Source organism: Egretta garzetta, unplaced genomic scaffold (genome assembly GCF_000687185.1).
Source record: "Egretta garzetta isolate BGI_Z169 unplaced genomic scaffold, ASM68718v1 scaffold425, whole genome shotgun sequence".
Taxonomy (NCBI): domain Eukaryota; kingdom Metazoa; phylum Chordata; class Aves; order Pelecaniformes; family Ardeidae; genus Egretta; species Egretta garzetta.
The window spans coordinates 4,769,112-4,790,747 of record NW_009259796.1 but is presented as its reverse complement, the minus strand read 5'-3'; the positions used below and the strand labels follow the sequence as shown (position 1 = coordinate 4,790,747).

Below are 21,636 nucleotides of genomic sequence, written 5' to 3'. Positions count from 1 at the left end.
TGACATGCATTGATAATTACATGTACCAGCAAGCACAGGGCAGGTAACACACAGAGACAGTTGGCGTACAGAAGGCTGTTGGTAAGATATGCAACACTTGCATAGGATCTGCTAAGACCTCAGAAGAAATTACTATTGGGCAACAGTGGGGTTTGGCACCTTTCAACTGAATGTATGAGAGCTTGTGTACTGTCACAAATTCAATTACATTGTAAAATGGCCTCATATACTAAGGCAAAAAGGAGAGTGACAAGGACCATATTTTTATATATAAATGTATTTGAAACCACTCACGTTTCAAGTCTCTTGAAACTGGGTGTGACCATTTCTCCTGCATTTAGTAACTCACCCCATTAAGTGCAAATACACACACTGTGTAGATCATTCCAATGGCTGCAAATGCTATGAGGCACATCAGGAACCGGAGGGCATCTCTGTACAGCTTGAAGTTCATGGGTTTAGGGTAGAGAATGGACCTCACCAGATCCCCTTTGGCTGTACTGAAACCTGGAAAGAAAAACTAAAATCATTCCAAGGGGAAAACAGTTCTAAAAGTTCTCTACAAAGAATGGAGGGCTTCATAATTACTCATACTTTCTATAACTTAAGAAAGAAGGCCCAGATCTTTCATTTCAGTGTATGTGACCTACTCTGCAGAACAAAGAAGAAAGTTATTTTTGTCTTAAGGAGGAGGATCTTTTCAATGTCTCAGAAGCAAAGCGAAATTCTTTTTTGTAATCGTATGCTAGTGGTTTTTGTAGAAGTTATGCCAAGCAAATGGAAACAATGCATAATAGCTTAGCCCAGCCCAGGATATCGATTCTTCATCTGACTGTTGTGAATTTGGATTAATGCCATTAACCCATGTAACCGGGAACATTAAGTCATACTGTTCCAGTAAGGAAAAGCATGAAAAGAAAAGCAAACTGAAGTGTTGACTGACCGATCCGCAGCACCACAGCTTTCACCCCTCCTCTGTCATCTGCCTTGGTCTGTATGACCTCTGTTCCACAGAAGAGGACATGTTTTTTGTAATCCTCTGCACAGTGTATTCTCCAGGGCTTGAAGTTATCAGCTTGAGGTAAGTGGGTCTTCATTACTGGAATACTTTCTCCTAGGGAAGATTAGCTCACATGAGGAAGACTGCAGTACACCTTAAAATTAACCTGCTGACTTTCAAATAAGTCCAGTATCTAGATATCTAGATGGTAAGTTAAGGGTATGTACTAGAGAAACCAGTTTAGATAGATGTTACTTTTATATTGTGACATCTTCAGAGCGAATAAGAGTTTGAACCCTTGCAAGCAAACAGACTCTGCCAGAGAAAAGCCCTTCTTTGCATCAGTACAACAGCTCTGTGTAAGTCTGAGAACTGAAAGCAGTCCAAGGACTCCAAACCCTGGCTATAGATGTACAGGCTTGAAAAGAGAACTGAACTGGTGTTACATGACTCCACTTGATGGCCACGAGTTGTTTCCCTAGTTTGAACTTCATGTGCAGGTCACAACACTAGTCCCTTAGGCAGATTAAACATGACATTCCCTATTTCCCCTTCCTCTAAAGGTCCCTTCCAACCCAAAACATTCTATGATTCCTAGTAAAAAGGAGAGCCTTTAGCTCAATGGCAGCTGGAAAATACCATATTTATGTCAGAGCAGATACACTAAGGTGAAGCAGAAGAAGTATCTTCTAACAGCTGAAGCTTTCAAAATTAAAGGGGTTTTTGGGATTTACATGAAATTTCAGAACTGTGAGTTTCAGTTCGATTCAGACCAAGAAAAAAATTAAAGACAAGAAACAGAACCTTGAACATCTCCTGCACCAAAAATCCTGCTTTGTACTGAACTCTCCCAACTGGTGCATCCTCCACTGCTATCACATGAACTAAGGGGGCTAAGTGTCTGGAGGGCTAGACAGACACTCCAGCAGGTTGGAGATGTTGCAGTGATCAGCGACAAGACATTCAGAGTGACTGAGAGAAACCCCTACATCTGGAGCAGACTCTGAGCCCTGTGGGGGAACAGCTTTGCTCCCTATCTACTGTTTCTTCTCCTGTCCTGCTCACTCCACTGTCCACTCTTTCCTTTCTAATCAGAGGATTCCTTCCTCACTTCTGCACCCCAGAAAGAAAGAAAAAGATGAACTGTCTTTCCTAAAGTCCATCTTGTCTGTTTAGATAAGTTGGGGCTAACTACAATTCAGTCTTTATTATAGCAAGCACCCAAAAGAATCCCCTTCTATGATAGCTATGGACTACCTCATAATAAGGGTGATAGATGATAACACTGTATGTCCTGTGTCACCAGATGAAGCCATAGGGCTATGATGATGTTTTGATGGCAAACCTGGGAGGGATACTCTGTACCTGTCAGCATGCTTTCATTTACAGTGCACTGCCCACTGATCAGGATGGCATCACAAGGCAAAAGGGTTTTGCCCTCTTTCAAAACCAGCATATCTCCAGGAACAAGATGGTGTGATTCCAGCTCTTGGAAACCTGTAGGTGACATGTAATGCAAACTTTGTGCTTCGTATATTTCTTGCGGTAAAGGGAAAAAATACAAGGAACTACTTGGTGAATAGATTGTTACTTCTTTATAATGGCTGATAAACAAAGGATCACAAGTAGGACCTAAGAACACAACCTCCAATATTTAGAAAAGCCTAGGCATCCATTCAAACTGCAGAATTCCTTCTTATCTCCCCAGGAGCCCCAACCAATGGTTATTGTTCCAATGCGCTGACCTAACTGAAGAAGCTCTGTCTTTTTGGATTGTGCTCTAAATACCACAGCAATGAAAAGACTTTGCATGGAGCAATTAAATGGACTCACAGCCATTTAATGGCTATGTGGTTGGATTTGTCAGCACTGCTTTAAGAAAAATTAGTTTTCCTGATAATTTTTTGCTAAGGCTGCGCTCAAACAGTTATGAATATGATTGATGTGGCACAACATACTTCTAGGTCAAATTAACCCAATCTGCAGAAACTAGCTAATAGAGCTGAAAGACTGAAGAGGAACTGCTCTAGAAAGAACTTGATACTATACATTCTTGGGTTTAATATAAATTGCTATAGAAACAAAACACATCGAAGAAAGAAGAATACAGTAGTCACCTTCCTTATTTCTGCAAACAGTGACCATTGTGTTGTTATGAGACTCAACCAGTCTGTGCAGTTTAACCGATTGCTATAAATTAAAAGAGAACACACAAAAGCGTTACATTTTATTTACATGATGCAATTCATCCACTAACAATTATTCCCTTCTGTTATTTGTGGTTATGAGGCCCAGAGGGGTCTGGCCCTGCCAGGAACTATACAATCATACAGAGAAAGAAATTCCCCACCCTAATTATGGAGAAGGTGTAACAAAAGGTTACAAAGCAAAGCACTGGAATGGGGAAGGGAGGATGTGGGTGAAGAACCACACAGATTATGATGACTAGGAAGCCAGGCCATTGCACCTGCTACTACACAATGTCACAAGACTAAACCTCTGAGTAACTCTCATTGTGCTGTACGTGTGCATGTTGCAACATCCTGGCCTTTCCCAGACATTAGAAATAAATCCTCCTTTTGGAGAAAGGTGAGGCGTCTCACCTGTCTAAGATCATATACAGTCAAAAAAATCGAGAGGAGAGACATGATTATGATGGCAATGGCATACTCCATGTAATCTTCAGCAAACCACAGGCACACACTGAACAGCTGGAACACGTAAAATGGATTTAAGACCTGTTTGGAGAGAGAGCAATACTCAAGAGCTGGCCACATTCAAATGAATCCAGTATACCCAGCCAGTCCATCCTGTTAGAAATGGGATGGAATAAAAGCTATCTAGTTAAGTGTTGTGTTTCCCAACCCACTTTCTAATTTTGTTAGCAGTGGCTTCAGTCTAATCAGATTGGACTATCTCCATCTGACAGAAGGGCCAAATAATTTGGACCAATAGGGTGATATTTGGGATGTGAGTGGCTCAGCAAGAGCCTTGTTTTGCTTGCTTCTTTACAAGGAATGTAACAAAGGTGAGAGAAGCACAGGTTGTGCCATGAGGATAGAGCTCACATACCATAGGCACACCTCCACGAACACTCTGTTTAGGCCACATATAGCCAGTTCCTGTCTGAGAAAGATACTGGTTCTTTACATGTTGCTGTGCCCAGAGTCATGAGCTCATTGGATCTCTCTTCAGCAGTAGGCATATACCAGCAACTGCTGTTCACTTAATCTCTGCTGATTAAGAGACAGACTTTGCCTTGAAGGTTTGATTTTCAGTGCAGCTTGTAAACATTCACTGACCCTTGTAAGGCCAACAGAATGAGCTCCCAGGACGCAGATACATCCAAATAACAAGCAGCCACACAAGCATGGGTATGGAGGATAGGGAACAATAGAGAATAAATGAATTTATGGTAATTTCATGGAACAGCTTTAAACAGGATTTGAAAAAGGAGTGTGTTTGATGAGTGAGTACTGGGAAGCTAATTCAGACATAGACTCCATTATATTCTATATGCTATATTCTGCCTCTCCAAGTAGGCTAGAATAAAAGCAACAGAAATGGTTAACCTCTTTGATGAGTAGTTTCCAAATAGGGATCACTGGAACATCAATAGTGTTTGGCCCACAGATAACTCTCCTGTATGGGATAAAGATACATCGCTTACAGATAAAATAGTGACAACGTAGCTCACTCAAGAAACTGCAGCTTTCAATACTCCTGGGAGCTTGTATCGATCCCAGTTCAAAGGCTATGAGGATCTTTCTCCAATAAAAAGATAAACAATTAAATGCCCCTACAGTGCTTATGTCAGAAAAGATGACTGTACCAGTGAAATCTACTTAAACAGACAAGAGGTGTAACACAGCCTTTTACGGAAATGTTTCCATCACATAAAAATTCCTTTGAAGCACTATAAACAATTCTGCACCTAAAACTAAATGATCCAAACCCAAATAATTTTGCATACAGTTAAGGGTGATTTCAATGTAAGACTCAACATGAGCTAAGGTCAGGAGCTGGATTTTCAGTATTCAATCAGCTGAAGATCATTATTCAGCAGTTTCAGGAATACCTATTCTGTAAATTGTCTAATGATACAGTAGTTTGTAAGAATAAATTGAATGACCAGAACAAATTGATTTAGAAGTTCAGTACAGTTACATGGAACGCCACTGAAGAAGCATGCATCAACTTATCTGCACCATCTCATGGAGACTTTCTCTTACTCCAAAAAAGGACTGCTTAGAGTTAGTTACAGGACATAGTTATTTCCTGATTGAGAACAATAACAGTGATGAATACTAAGACATTTCAAAAACTTTGGCAAGGAATACACAACATTCTCTAGCCCTTTTCATTCAATTTTTCATGCATGGCCATTTAATCTAAAATTACATGCATATTAATGCATACACAAGGAACTCAAGGGAAGTGCACCAACAGCAGTGAATTTACATCTCTGAAATCCATATTCGAGTACTTGTATTTTAAAATATGTACCTCATATTCTGTTCATTGGAGGTGAGACCAGAACCAAATTTGGCATGTATAGCTGAGCAAGTGTGGTGGTCTTCTAGGGCTCTAGAACATAAAGGGAGTGTTTTCCTTAGGACATTATTCACAAAGAAGCTTGACTTCCTCAGACTCCAGGGCATTGAACTCACCCAACTTTCTGAAACTGTTTTGCATATATATTCCAGACATAGCGGATTTTTTGTACTTGGATACTTTTCACCTGCAAAACAAAACAGGGACACCAATATATGTAACACAGCAAACAAAAATACTCTGAGGTCTGCTCACAGATCTCAGCTAGGCATCCTCACTAGGGTCAAGAACTGATAAAGCAAATTATATGGGGGGCAGGGAGGGAGAGAAGATGGGATTGCATATACTAACCCCCTAGTTAGGTTATTGAGTGGGATCCCCACCTCAGTGCAGGTTCCAGTAAGCTTTACAGACCTTTAGGTCAAGCAAGTACCAAGCAGCATTCTTCTCTTCCCGTTTTGTGAAGGAAGGAACACACAGTCCTCATTCTCATTTCACAGAACAAATGGAAGAGATCACTGGTGGGTACGAAGGCAGTTGTCAAAGGCTGTCCAGTCATCAACTCCCTTATCTTCTGTTTGGTTTTGAGGAAAGCAGGGGGCTATGGGCAGTTTGCAGGCATGGTGCCAAGTGCTTCAGCTGAACAGATACACCAACAGACAAGAAAGGCCATCCCAGGATACTTCCCGAGTCCCTGCTAATGCTAAGCCCTTGCAGAGCAATTACCCATTAGGAACACACGCTGCCATTTATAACTTGCAAAAGGAGTCTGTCCTGTCCTGCGCAACAGTAACTAAGCCTATTAGAGATAATGGTGCTTCATATCAGCTGGAAGAAGGCAAGGCTACACACCTATACACATAAGTAATAAAGAAATCAGCTCTAGGGGACTCTCCCTACCCAGTGCAATAACCATTATTACAGGCCAATGAAATCTATATTCAACTTATACGCTGACTCAAAATGGAGCTATAACCACAGTCATTAACCTAACAAGAGGTCTGTAGTTAGGATTTCATGCAGTAAGAGCTGCAATATTTGCAATGCTAAAAACTGGAGTGGGAAATGAGGGACTCAAGTCGCTGCTGGAACAGGTCCTTGGATAGCTCTTGGGCACTACACATTACTCTGTGGACTCAGGTAGTTTAAAGAGCAAACAGGTTTTACAACTGATGTATAAGTATGGGCTTTCGAATTGCTACTGAAGGATTAAACTGTTTGCTCTTTACTGCGTTGAAATCTGTTCTTTTCTATCTAAATGTTTTGATTGATATGAAAGTGTTGTTCAAAGGGCCTATTATTTGAGGGCTATATTGGGCTTTTTTATGTTACTAATTCAATCCTCTGAAGAATGTTACAAACTAGTCTTCACTTTCATACTGTGCCAGTTGATTAAACTAGCTGGCACTAAACTTTCTTATGTACGTTAATATATGCCCACACAAACCAGCAGTAATAGCAACAGTTTTGCTCAGCTGAAGTTAGGTTTATAATGAAAATATCTACTAAAAATTGCTGTAGATACAAAAATAAATGCTAACAAGTTGGAAATCTATTTCCTGGAACGGAATGTAGCTTTTTTATGGGTTCCCCAGTGCAGTAATCTAGTATCTATAATCAAGAGCCAGATATTAGCAAACGTACCATTGCATTCCTATTGCTCACACCAATTTAATGTGTAATGCTAAGCAAGACATATAACTGAGCTGTCTGGTACTTGTTTTAAAACAGGGATAATTATATTTACTCAACTCATGAAGGACTTTGTGATCTGCTTGTATCAATTAATCATCTACCTTCTCCCCAGTGCTTCACTGGGATCTCAATGCTATGGAACTGGAAGAGACTGGGATACATTTTTGCAAGAACAGTCAACAGTGCAAGACCTGACTCCAGCAAATGAAATTTAAAGCACAAATTGGTGCATACAAAGGCAAGAAAGCAGAATGCGTTTCAGACCCTCCTTGATGAAACATTTCTGGAAATACTGATGCAGCTCTGCCTAGGCACTTTTCTATTCTCCTTCAGCTGCATTCATCCCTGTTTGCCTGTCATGGTGGGAGCTGTGACGTTTGGTCCCTCAAAGTTTCCCCCCAGACACATAGCCACCCCTAAACTCCTTGACTCCTATGCCAGGAATGAGTTTTTGATTTAGAACTCTGCTTCTGCACTACCAACCCCAGTGTCTTGAAGCTCTCCTACTTATAATGTACCTACATTATAAGTACCTGAGACCTCTTGTCTTAGGAGCAGTGAGGATTCTTTTTTCATAACGCACCTCGGAGAAAGAGAGGATTTTTACAGAAGTGAGTACAGTTCTCTAAAATCTCTAGCTTGTTTTTCCACAGCTCACTGTGTTCATCAAGCTGCAAGTTTCTTAGCTGGATATGTTTCACAGCTCACTTTCACTCTGTGAAGTGTGGCTGAGATTTACTACCATCTCCTAGATGCGGCAGGGAATATTTTACTTACTCGCAAACTTGGCTTCATTATGGCTTTGCTGAAGATTGAGTTGTCCTCAGCAGTGGCTGGATAATCCAATCTACTTTTCATAAGTGCAGACACAGAGACCCACGTCACAGTCTTACGAGAATAAATCTGAAATTCATCCTAAATGAATATATAAGAGAAGTGTCACGATTTCCCTCAAAATCAGACCAAATTCACTATCACCTTGAAGTGAATGATTACAGTAGGCCTGTCTAGAGCACTGCTCCAACTTTTTTAAAGAACTAACTAACAGGGGCCTCCCAGTACCTGTGACTGATAGATAAATCAGGAGAATGGGAGCAGAACCATGGTCTTGTCAAAATGTGAGTACTGCAAATAATTCACTGACCGCACATCTAGCACTTTGCTGATAAGGATGGAATGTGAACACCCAGGTCATGATCTAGGACAGGCAAACAGGACAGGACAATCTGAGATGCAGTGACCATACTGTAAAGGGTAGATCAAAAGGAACATAGCGCTGTACGGTAAAATGGATGTTTAGTGCCAATACCTTTTCACGGTCATTCCTGTGTTAACACTTCATTGGAACAAGTGTGTTAGCACCATGCCTCCCTTCTGGTTCCTTAGACAAGCTTTTGCCACAAACTGAGTTTATGATCTTTTATAAACTGAGTTCAACTTTGCAACTGTCAGATAACTAGTATTGGTAGTACAGTCTTAGAGATTAGAGCAACTAATGTAATAAGTACCCTTGTGTTAAGTTTCAGTCCTGAACACTGAACCACATGCACTAAAGCCAACTATGAGACTGACTTATATATCATATTTGGTGTGCGAACAGTTTGACAGATGGAAAAAGCCGATTACCTTCACCAGCCAGGTTCTGAAAGCAGAGTTATTAAACTTCATTTGGAAATGACAACAGAAAAAAAATATTATGTAGCAAATATGAATCCCTTTGAGTAATTTAAGGGTTCAAAAAATAACTTTAATAATGTTTATATAACTTATTTATTTGTGCACTTTTCTTCTTAAACTGGTATTTTGAGTAGAGTAACATTTATTTTCTGATATTTATCTTTAATTTAAATTTCAGAATTAGTAGACATTGGGATGCAGATTGAGAACGGAAGCAGTGAATAACACAGGTGCTCATTATTTGAACTGAAGTGAGTCAAAATTCAGTAACAGAAGTGAGTTAATAGACTCTTATATTGCAATTGCAGAGATGATGAAGAATTACGAATGAAGGTTTTTATGTGAAGCAAAAAAGAATTCCAAGGATCAAGCTGATGGGATTACTTGTATCCTCACTAGTACATTTTAATACAAAGAACCATGATGGAAATCTGAAACTGTCAAATGCCCAGAACATACTTTGAGAGAGCTTCCTGATAACAAGAATGTACAATACGATTCAATTCTTGTTTAATTACATAAAGGATCATTTTAAAACTCATTTATTTGAAAAGTGCTTAGCATGGCAAATCCATTTAAAATGACATACATGAATAGGTAATTAAAAATGCAAACTGAATTGAAGATTAAAAAGGGAGATTAAGCCTAATATGCTTCTTTTAAAAAATATACATAGTCCCAGCCTATTAGGATGCAGATTGTTTCAATCTAAAATATTCAACAGGCAGATTTGTGATTTTCAAAACCCAAGATTTGAACTGCATGCCGCTCTGCTTATTTAAGGCAGCTCAAATACAGTGGTAGCAAGTGATCCATTTTGCTATTGCACATTTTGCAAATGTCATTGTTCAGGAATCTCTGAAGCAGAACAAATCAGACTGCTGGACATAAACCAACCCTGCAAGGTCCTGGAGTATTCAGGCTCAGCTGGGATTGAGAGTCAAGTCTCAGTTTGCTTCTTTTAGTGTTGCAGTAGCTTGCATGAAATGAAATCAGTGTTTCTGTATGTTGCAGTGCTTCTGTACAGTCCTCAACAGACAGGAATCTGTATTAGCAAACTATTAGCAAAACAGCCCTGAAAGCATTAACTGCAGGACTGCAGGCTTACTGGACATGGGGAAGGGCTGATGGAAAATGGAAACAGAGCCAAGAAAACAAGCAGTCTAAGCTTACCCTCTTCCTTATACTGATCACTCATCATGCACTGTTGGACACTGCTGGGGACAGAACTAGACAAATCTTTGGTTTGGCCCACTGGCTAAATTTTGGCAGAGAGAGGTGGCTTCACCAGGAAAGCCGAGTGTGGGAAAAAGACTCTGCTGGACACTGCCAATCAAACACATGCTTTAGACTCTGGAGGACAGATCTGCATGTAGAAAGCACAGGGATGGTGGAAGGGAGGAGGAAGGACTGAGAGCAAATAACACCATCTCGAAATCAGAGATATTACAGTTATTTTCACCCCCATTTCTTTCAGCTTGTTGTCTGACCAGCTATTACCTTCCATTCCAGTCATCATCTTACACATCATTTGTGGAATACTTGAGAGTTCTTCAGATCAATGATGGTAAATGTATGATATTATTGCAGGAAATCAGCAATGTAAGAGATTTCAGCTAACTGAATTCCTTCCAATTAACTCATCTTCCAATTAACTGGATACTAGGGACTAATTTAAAGATGAAAGTAGGCACCCACCGTTGTTCTGAGCAGAACAATGTCCGCTTCTTCCAAGCTGCAGCGGATGCAGTTTGCCCACACATCCCACTCAGGCTTCCAGTAAAACAGCAGTAGCAGAGCCCCGCAGGACAAGATGTATCCAGCAATGCACAAGGCCCTCCGCCAGCCTTGCGTTTTGTAGCCAAAAATCTCCTGTACAGCAAAGACAAGGAAAAAATCATTATTATTTCTCTTAAAGAAACACCTGGAATACTACACTTCCCTATCATCCACTGCTCTCCCATAGGTACTGTTTGGTATGGTACTGTGGAAAAACAAGTCATAGAACTTGTATTTGGCTTCTTTATGTGTCCTAAACATGACTAGAAAAAAATTGTGCATGTTCCACAGAAGTTTTCATCCACCTTCACAAAATCTGGATTGCTGTAGCCCGACCAAACCTCTAAAATAGTTTTATGTAGTTGTGAAACTCAGTATGAGACACTTATGTGTGTGCCTGAGTTGGAACGATACCAAAATATAGAGGCCCTAACCTTTAGGCCCCAAGCCAGGAACACAGATTTCCCTGGTCAGCTTTTTAAGGCCCCTGGGTGAGACAGCTGAAGAACTTGACTATGTCTGCACTACGGGATGGAGAGTGGTGCAGACCCACTGCAGCAGCAGAGACGGTGCCTGCTTCAGTATCAGAATCACTACTGCTGTCCTGCCATAGCAGTGAGTTTGCATCAATGCACCTATACATTAGAGACTCAGCTAGTGTCTCTGAAGGATGCCGAATGACACTGTGTGGCTGCACCAGCTGGAGCTGCTTTGCACAAGTCAGCACAGACACAGCCTTTGTAGGCCTGTTACCATCTTCCATGATAGCTCCAATATGGAGATTTTGGACCTTGCCAATGTACCATTGTCCTAACATCCCAAAATAACTAAGAACAAGTAATGAAAACTTGGAGAATGCTTTACATGTTCAGAGGGCCAAAGGAAGCTACTCGCTGTAGTTGTATGAGTAGGTATTATTATTCCATTTTTAAAGCTGGGGAAATTGTTACAGTAGGGCAAGGTGACTTGCCCAAAAATTCAAAGGGATGACAGTCAGCATTACAGTTTAAGAGCTGCCAGGTCTTGGTACCATGGCGAAATTCCCTCTCAGTAGTGCTAGCAGGGACTTGGTAAAGGTGAAATGAAACGTATACAGTGAATTTATAGAGCAGACCCAGCCCTGATCTAAGATGGGAGATTGCATGGCTGCAATTACATTGGGTGACCAGGAGAATTTGCTAACGTAAGAGTTAAGATTCCTCAATCTCCTTCTTCTTAGTATATCTGCAGCAACTGTGCAATCTGCTTCTGAAGATCAGATATCTGCAGCCACAGATATTGCAAGATCCATTTATAAGGTGAGAAGAAAAGGCAATGTAATTGGGAAGGATGAGTAATGCATAATTCCTAGTTCTGTGCTGATGTCTTTGCTTGTTATGCAAAATGCAGGCCCTGCCCAGTGGTTCCACATGCCGCCTCGGCCTTCCTGCTCTATGTCATTCTCCAAAAGACAGACTCTATCTTCCTAGGTAATCTCCATGGGGTTTCTAAAGCGAAGAAATTGGCAACTGTGGGGAAAAAGTATAGTAAACTGAACAGGGAAGTGGTCTGCATTGCACAGGACCTGGTTATACCACCTTGAGATGTACACACTCAGCATTTTCAAAGACTTCTATAATCTCTGAGCAGCCCAAGAGAATGAGGCAACTCTGCAGCAGACAGAAGGAAGCTCATGGAGGACAGCAGATAGGCAAGGTTGCTAGATAGGTTGCTAGAAGGTAGCTGGTGTGGCAATCCTGCTATTAATATTCACATGCTCCTATAAACAGGCAAAGGGCTCTCCATTCATCTGTCTAGTTGTATCCTTACAAAAAGGTTACAAAATTAGTGTCATCATCAGCATACAGAATAGTACATAGAATGATGTGAACTTATGGTTCACAGCAATGGCTTACTAACAAGATCCAGATACTTGGATCCAGACTTTACTGCTTGTCAGCAAAGCAAAGGAACTCCCATGAAGACAGAGATGCCTAAGGGAAGAACTGTTAAAAGAACGTGCCTTCAGACTTCCTCCAGTAAATGGCTAGACCTGGAATAACAGGAATAATGTTTTCATTGGGATGGGCATGAATATCAGGGTGGGGAAGAATGAGATTGCTGCCATGTGCATCTTGCTTCTGCCAGTGAATCATTCCTTTAATTTCCAGCTTTTGTACCTTACAACCAAAGTCTGAGAAGTCAATAAGGCTGTAGTTAATGCCATGAAGAAGGGAGAGGGTGGGAATTCAGCATGTGATTGGCAGTCATTTGGTATCACGTTCTGTTCTTCTCTGCTGAAATGCCAAATGATTCCCCAAGCCTGATATGCCAACATAACCACAGATCTAGGGCAGACTCTGTCTCTCTGCCTAGGAAACCACAAAATTAATTATCAAAATATGTATCTGCATCACCTTGTGCCTGCATATGTTTCCAGGCCTTTGTTTTCCAGAATAGTTTCCCCTCAAAAAATTATTTGATCCCTTAGATCTCAAGACACTTCCCAAAACCAAGCATGCATCAGTATTCCTCATCTTGAAAACTAGGAGAGAGGAAGACAAGGAGAACACGTCAGCTGGGAAAAAAAAAAAAGGCCGTGCTCTTAAGACATCCACTACACTGTCTGCTGGATCTTGTTGCTTCTCACAAGGGACCTTCCTGAGATAGATGGATAGATACCCTCGAGCAGTCTGACCCAGTGCACATTCTGCCCTACAAACACAGGTGTTGATTCAGGTTCATTGGTTTGTGTCTTGATGAACATGACATTTCTGAATATAGGTGTTTAGGAGGAAGCTGGGAAAGAATAAGTATCAGATGTTAACTAGTGTTTCGTATCTGGATGTCCATGTAGGAATCTAAAGCCGAAGCAAAGCATTTCCCATGGTTTGGAAATGTCTGGAGCAGGTTGCCTGAGCCACGTCATTCAGAAGTAAGGCTAGGCAGGAAAATAGACTGAGCTCCAAACCTAACTTGTGCCAAAGTTCCCTGGGCCGGAACCTTTCAGTACTTAACTTCAGAATAAAATATTCTGTTAGGTTGAGGTGTTTTTCCTGACTCCGTGCCTTCAGCTAGAGAGACTATAGCAATGAATGCTGCATTCATAAAAAACCCATTTAGTATGTAAATAAATCCTTGTTGAATCAGAAACAGTTCTCACTTGTCAATAAGTCAACAGTGGAATTCTTAAGAAGAATTCCCAAAACCATTACCTTCCCAAAAATAAAAGGTGAATATTAGACCCACAACAGAGGTATCCACGATGTACATGAAGAAGTGGGGACAGGCACACACATGATGCAGGTTTCTCAGCAGGTTTATCTAGCCACATGAATGCCTTATAGTAATTAGGGTTTGGAAATTCTTCAGGTTTATTCAGGATTCACTAGGTCTGTACTACAAAGATCTCCAAGCAAATGCATGTCCACTATGGCAAACAATACTTCCAGGGCTGGCAGAAATCCTGGTGTTGATGTCACCAGTAAGAACATGTCTGTCAGGTTGGGTTTATGTTGTTACGGAAAAGAGAATATCTTTTGCTGGATTGTATTTTGTTGCACAAAGAGGCTGTGCTGATGAAGACATACTTCTTTTGAAGATGGGTCTGATGAATACGGATTTGCACCTTGACAACTTTTCTACTGTGTAAGCAGGTTTTTAAGGGCTCAATGAGTGCATTAAGCATATGTAACTTTACACAGCCTGGGTGTACCTGGGTTCTTGAGGGCACCAGAATAAGAGATGGTGGAAAACAAAGCTAAGATTAGCTGCCTGTAAGACTCCAAAGGGCTTCTCGTTATCTCACAGGAGGTAGCACTGTCTACAAGACGCTGGTATGCAAGGCTCATCTCATCTCTGTAAAATAATTTCTAATATATTGTAGTGTATAGTAAAACTTTGTTTCCTCATCTGTTAACATCCCCTTTCTCTTGAGACTCCCAACAGTCAGAAGAGTGACTAAAACAAAATGGTTTAACTTGTGAGTGAAGGGTGAAGGTAGGGACCATGGATCATTGGACAGAAAAAGCTGCCAGACCTGCTCAGTTGGCAGAAAATGTGCTTATTCCAAGAAAGGTTCTTAGCTGCTTTTACAAGCCAGCTCTCAAGGGCTTATCACTCTAGTGTCCAGGAAGTCTTTGTTACTTACGTTTAAAACAAAAATCACCTCTAACTGCCAGGTCATCTGCACAGCACATTTTAAATGCAGAAGTCAAACAAGTTGAGGCACCCTTTTCTCTGGTGAAAACAAGGCCTATAGCTACCAGAAAGGAGCCTAAACAGTGGCTATGAACTACCATACTTCTGGGAACCCAGTCACCAAGTACCCTACTACAAACAACCCGTTGCTATAACAACAGATAATAGGATTAGACTTGAAAGTCTGGTTAAGACTCACAAGGAATTTAGTAACTGAATCTCATTCTTACCAAACAGAACCTGTTTCATGAGAGGGTTGTTTCTGTTCCCTCTAAACGTTCACTATCGTTTCATTAGAAACAAGGTTGTGCCTTTCAGAGTTAAATTTTTCAAACTCAAAGTGTATAAAATTCCTGAATCAGATTCCCTTCAGAATTGTGGCATCCCGAAGGAGGCAGAAAGCTGGGGTTCACCAGCTGACTACTGCAGCTGTCCCATTCCTTCGGACAGAAGCAACTGGGGAACACATGCTTAAGACAGGCTTCTGGCAAATCCTTCCTGAAGCAGCAGCCTGTCAAAGTCTATCACAATCTTTTGCACTGCAGGACTTAATGCTTTGCACTTCAGGGTTTGTTCAAGGGGAGTGATTAGTCCCAAGCTGTACAGAGAGAAGGATCAAATTGGCAGAGGACATAAAGCTGTGTTTTTCCTCCCTCTTCCTATTCCACCAACAATTACTTCTTCTCAAAACCACCTTCAAGCAGATCTTTCTGAAGGGAAGGGAAAAAAAAAAAGCAGGCTAATTCCTAAAATAAATCCTTTCCTATTACCATACCTATTAGCCCTCTCTGAGGCAAGCTACTGTGTCCAGAATGCTCTCACACCACCGGGATCTTTCCGGTACTACAAATGGTTATGAAGAGAGATAGTATGTCATGCTCTGAATATACATTGCTAAGTTTTAGCTGGCTACCAGGAGAGTGAACCCTCATTCAAGCAATGTGCTCCAGCCACGTAAAGTAATCCCAAAGACGTGCACAAGGATTTACAGGGTAGATTTCCTAAGTCAGAGTGATTTTCCTAAATACAGGACTACCTAGCATCTCTGCTGTACCAAGAAAGGGAAACACTGATGAAAACTTAGAAGTATTTCTTCTCATTAGAGCTCCACAACTTTCCTCAGCAAAATGGACACCTAGTTCAACAAAGGAAAGCACTGCACATCCAGACTCCAAATGAACTACTTGCATGCTTTCAAAATTACTTGAACTATTTCACTCTGGAAGAACTGGCACCTGCACAATGTCAGCTCTTACATTATTATACCAAGTGATATGATCTTGTTTGAGGAGTCAAGAACTGCTTGTTAATAACTTGGTTCAAGGGAATTAAACTGGCTGTTAAAAATAATGTTGAAAAATATTTTTCATGGCTTAGAATTTTAAAAAAATGTTGCAGGGTCACTGAGATCATTATGTACCAGTGCCACTTGCTGTGGCTGCCAGTAATTTAAAATACATGATTTTAACAAAGAATATCTGCACATAACTCTCTTTTACCCTATGTACTCTCCTTCTCTCCTCTGCTTAAGCACAGCCTTCGTCTTTTTCTTCACAATTTCTCTCACCTACATATCACTTTCTTTTTCTTTCACACAAATGCGCACACTAACTGTTCTCTCTTTCTATACACACTTTCGTTTTCTCCTGTCTTCTTACAGTACTTCAGACAACCTCACAGGTATCTTCCCCTCTCTCATATCTGTAACTTTCTTCTCTCTCTCTTGCACATATGTAACAGAGACACATAGATACCTGCCAAATCTAGCACAATTTGGCTATGTTTTTAATTGCACCTACTACTCAACTGCTTTACCAATCTTCTTTCTGTGATTTTCATTTGGGAACCCCAGGTGAATGAGCACTGCTCATGCTCATTGCAGGCATAGAGAGCACGGCAACTGCCAGACGCCCTGGATTCACAGCGCAGATTGACTCAACACTGTGCACACACAGCAGCTGTGCATGGAAAACCTCAGATTCACAGTGCAGATCCCCAAGCACCAGACTCACGGCATATGTGCTCAGTATGATGCTGGTGAGAAATAAGAACATTACTGGGATAGCTGGCTCTGTGCAAGCACAACTTGGGTGTCCCAGTCATGCACAGCTGGAATTGGACACGCAGGGTACAATGGTGTGGCTCTACACAACACCAGACAGTCCACTTAAACCTAACTAGCTCAGGCTCAATTCTGGCATTGCTAGTGACAGTGCCAGTAGTGGGAGGAGAATGACAGGGTGGTTATGGTCCTAGAAGGACAGGGGCAGGGTGGGGCATGGACACAAACCCAGCAGCCGTTTGGAGCTGGGGAGCAGTGGCACATCAGCACCAGGGCTAGAGCCAGGAGTGGGGTGCTGCGGGCAGGTTTAGTAACTCAGCAGCAGAGCCAGTTGGGTTCTGCATCACACCGAGCTCATTAGTCCCCACCCTCAAAGCCAGTGCCTTGCTCTTCCTGCAGTGCTCAGTTCATGCTGCTGGATGACTCTGTACTGCATTTTCCAGCACATCCCAAATGACCCATGTTTGGGTTACGCAAAATATGACGTCTCCTTCCCTGGATGGCAGAGAGCTGACTGAAAATCTACGTTTGTATCTAAGGATAACAAATGTCCACATTTTTCCATGACATGTTCTTTTTCACTAAAACAGAATTCCCAGTGAGTAGGTTTTGAAGATTTCTCCAGGATTTCTGGAAGTGAACAGCCATGTCAGCTTGTAAGTGACTGTGTTTCACTAGCTTTGCTGAGGCTGTTGTACACCCAGAAATCCTACACACACTCATAGCAGAGCTACTGCATAGCTCTGCAGCATGGGAATTTTGAGAAGCACTGCATTTACCAGACGTGCATGAGAATTGTTGCTGTACAGCTGCATCTGTTCTCCAGCAGAATCTATTAGATAGACAGAATGCATGTGACAAATAGCTGATCCGTAACACACAGTAATGCCAAAGCAGCTAAGAAGCACTGAATTTACTACAATTGTGCACTGGGCTTACTATTTAAGAGAAGGACCATGCAGTAAATCAGATACTTCGTGTAAACATAGGACTTATTTCCACACATTACGGAAGTCATGGAAATGTAATCCTCCCTGGAAAACTCTGGAAAGAATATGGTAGTTCTGTATTCAGAAATCCAGCTTTATGCAGGCGCACACGCTGGAACAGTGTTGTCAATTCAACAGACTGCATTTGCTAATAATTTCTGCAAATATAATACATGTGTTTTTATGTTGCAGAGAAAGCCAAGGTGCCCAGTCCTCATCTAACTGGATCTGATCCTAAAGATTCACCTGTCAAATGGTTAGGAACACCACTCCAGCCCATCCCTCAAGCTCATATAAGGCAACCTCCACCTAGATTTATAATGCCACATCAATAATCTGTCAAGCCATCCCCTGTTGGAGGGGATAACCAATTAAATCCAGTGGACATATACAACTTGATTTTCTTTCTGCTAAAAAAATTATACCCCTTACTAACTGTACGTTTCTGCTATGGGAACACCCCCACCACCCAAAACTAAATTATAGAGTGTAGCATTTTATTGCAGAACATGTGCTATCTGCTGCTTCAAGCTGAGAAAGAACTAGACAGAGATACAACTCACCATCTCATTCTCTTCTCCCTGGTTAAGCTGTGCATAATGGTCCTTGACAGGATTTTCCCCCATGAAATGACCCTCTGGAGACTTTCTAGAGCACCTTCAGGACAGGTCTTCAGCGTTGTGTGCTTGAACTTCCACATTGAGGAAGTGCTCTAAGTACACACCTTCCTTATAACTCTGCTGATGTTTGAAGAATGGAGCTCCTCCCTCTCTTTGGAGTTAGCAGGTAACATTCATCCCTCCTCCCTCCATTCTGTTGTTGGAGTTTTGCGACTGGGAGGGTACAGTGTCACTCGAAGACACTGCAAGAAAGAAAAAGTTAGATCTCACAAATGTTTGCCACAGTATGTCTCTGGGTCATAACTGATAGGTGCAAGCAAGTGCTGTTGGCATGCAACTTTCAGGGGAGGGCAAGAGGGGAATATTTTTCTTCAAGAGATTATGGAATCACTGGAGACTAGGAGTGTGTCCAAATGAGAAAGAAAATAAGCATTGCTGTTGTTACACTCCTAGCAACCAGCCTGAACCAAGTGTCCAGCTGTGATGCCCACATATGCCTTGGAGAAAAATTCAAGCTTGGGCATTGCAAACAGGGGCCCCAGTTTGTGCAGGTGGATTTATGCACTGACTGTGTCAGGATCCAGCCACACAGGATCTGTAACAGCATTTTTAGTCATTATTAAGAATGTCATCACTGAATGTCTTCTGACCTCACCGTATAGCTCGGGGAAATATCATTGAGGTTATTTACACACTCCTGGGGGAAACTGGAATCCCCCACTGATGCCAGTGAGCTGGATACAAATCTGACCTCCAAACCAGAGCCAAAAGGAAGCTAGCAGAAGAGAGCACTGAGGGGTTTATCACCTCCTTTTTTTTTTTTTTGCTACTGTCAGGCTGCATTTGTTTATTAGTCTTGTGATTCATTCTCATTCTCATTACTATTTCCTTGTCCTTTTCAAGAAGTTACACACCAAAAATTTTAGGAATGAGGTCAGGAAAGGCACACCTGTTCTTCCAGCAAATATGTTAAGGAAACCAAAATATTATTTCTAGGGTGACTGAAACAGATCAAGAGGTGCCAAGTTAGTTGCTATTCATTGGCATTTTACTTCCATGAGGCATAGACTTGTGCAAGTCCCAGACATCTGAAGCACCAGGAAAGACCACTGCTTATCCTGCAGTGGGCAGGCTCAGAGAAGCTGAAATGGGAGAAATGCAGGGAATAGAGAAGATAAAATGAAGGAGCTAGGTCAATTAATACATTAAAAGTTGCCCATTGCTAATAACGTGAGCCAGGCACAGGCCTGCAAACCTAATGTGCGTGTATGCAAAGCACAAGGACAGATATATTTGTAAAATGTTGGTGACAAACAGTTTACGTTGGAGCTAAGTTGTCTGGTCTTGACACCTAGCACACTTTCAAAAGGAACCCAGACCAGAGGCTGGACAGAAAAGGATATAACTGTACTAAGCTGTGTTAAGGGTGATTTGTTGCGACAAGATCAAGGGGGAACAAGGTGCTCTCCATATCTCAGCTTCAGTGTTACCCCTTCCTTCCCCTCACTGCAACTCTGAGGCTAGCTTTGAGCCTTTCAGCTTTTTGTTTCGTTCTTCTGAGACCCAGCAACAGGAACTCCAGTTATTACCCAAGAATCACAATTTTTCAATTAAAAATTATAAAGAAAGAATGCAATAAAGTCCATTTCTGATAAACCCGATTATACAGAAAAACTGAGCAGTGCTGTCTAGGAGCTATAAAAGATAGGAAACAACTGCAAAATTGCATTTTCTAAGGCTGCCCTTTCACAGAGGAGAGACATGAGCTGCCTGCAGAGTATCCCACCAAACCTGAGTCTCCAGGGAAGAATCAAGGTTCATCCAACCCATTCACTATTCATAAGCTTAGTCCAGCTCCTATGGACAATTTCTGCTCCTACAGAACGCCCTTATTATGGAGATTTATACCTTCACAACTGAAAACAAAGAAAAAACACATTCAAGGTATAAAACATTCATCATTTCCATAGACTGGCAACCTGCCATAATATTCCAGCAAAATCTGTTAATCCAGAACCAATGAAGATGGTGGAATTTGTTCATTTTCTTAAGCAGGTTCACTTTCTCCTGGGGAAAGCACCGCTAAAGCAGCCTAAATTGGAACCTTTAGTTATATGATGCTCTCTACTGTTCGAAGTAAGAATTACATATTAGTTTATAAACATAAAGTTATTTGTATCATGTCCTATGGAGTATCATCATTCTCATTTTTAATTTGAAATTTGCCTAAAAAAAGTATATAAATCACAGATATAACTGGTCAAGTTAAAATACAAAAGCAAAGGTAAGATTTAAAACAAAGGTAGTCCCTTAAATAAATAAATCTAAAAGCAAGCCAGCAAGGGACAAAAACATTTGCCTCACCTCATCCCTACAACTTTTATCTCAGTCCTAAAAATACACCTATGTATTATGTCATCCTTGTGAAACTTATTTGGCTCTGAAAAATCCCACTGTATAAATAGAAGCCTGGCCTATAAGACACCCCAAATATCCTTTTCTGTTTAACTCAGCACGTGATACCCAGTCCTGGGCATATTACAGAAAGGAAGCTGCGAACCAACTGGTGGCAGTCCACAGGACAGCACAGAGGAGAATGACAAAGGAGTCAGGAAACATGGAGGAGGGACTTAGGGTTGTTTAATCTAAAGAAAAGGAGACTGAGAGGAGTCACGACATCAGTTTTCAGACATGTAAATGAAGAAGGTTAACTCGCTGCAAGAAAGGTTCAAATCAGGCAGGGGGGAAAACTTTCTATTAATGTTAGTAAGCGCTGGCATTGCCGGGTGAACACTCCAACGCCTGAGGTCCTTAAAGACAGGTGAGGCTTGCACCTCTCAGAAATGACGTAACTAGCTGCGGGCAAAAGCCCGCCAACAACCCAACAACTCACAGAAGCCCATTTGGACGTGCCTCGCTTTCCAGCTTTCAGGGCAGCGCTGCCGCCCATTTCACCCACTTCGCCAGCGCAACAACAGCTGGGGGCTCATCTGGAAATTTTATTTAAGCAGCGTGCAAGGCCCTTGTACAACCACAGGCCTCCACCCGGGGCTGGGCCTCACCACCCCCTCCAGCCCTGAC

General features: G+C 41.6%; 1 protein-coding gene across 1 annotated transcript in view; it reads right to left on the bottom strand.

The window, feature by feature from the left end:
- The window catches only part of ATP13A4 (ATPase 13A4), a 43,618-nt gene extending 22,148 nt beyond the window's left edge, over nt 1–21,470 (bottom strand). The window contains 12 exon segments of the mRNA XM_009639777.2: nt 350–507; nt 944–1,114; nt 2,366–2,497; nt 3,118–3,190; nt 3,604–3,738; nt 4,573–4,642; nt 5,507–5,587; nt 5,671–5,741; nt 8,027–8,164; nt 10,625–10,798; nt 18,499–18,797; nt 21,449–21,470. Of these exon segments, the coding sequence (XP_009638072.1) occupies nt 350–507; nt 944–1,114; nt 2,366–2,497; nt 3,118–3,190; nt 3,604–3,738; nt 4,573–4,642; nt 5,507–5,587; nt 5,671–5,741; nt 8,027–8,164; nt 10,625–10,798; nt 18,499–18,561 (1,266 nt within the window). The 5' untranslated portion in view covers nt 18,562–18,797; nt 21,449–21,470.
- Nucleotides 21,471–21,636: the final 166 nt, after the last annotated feature.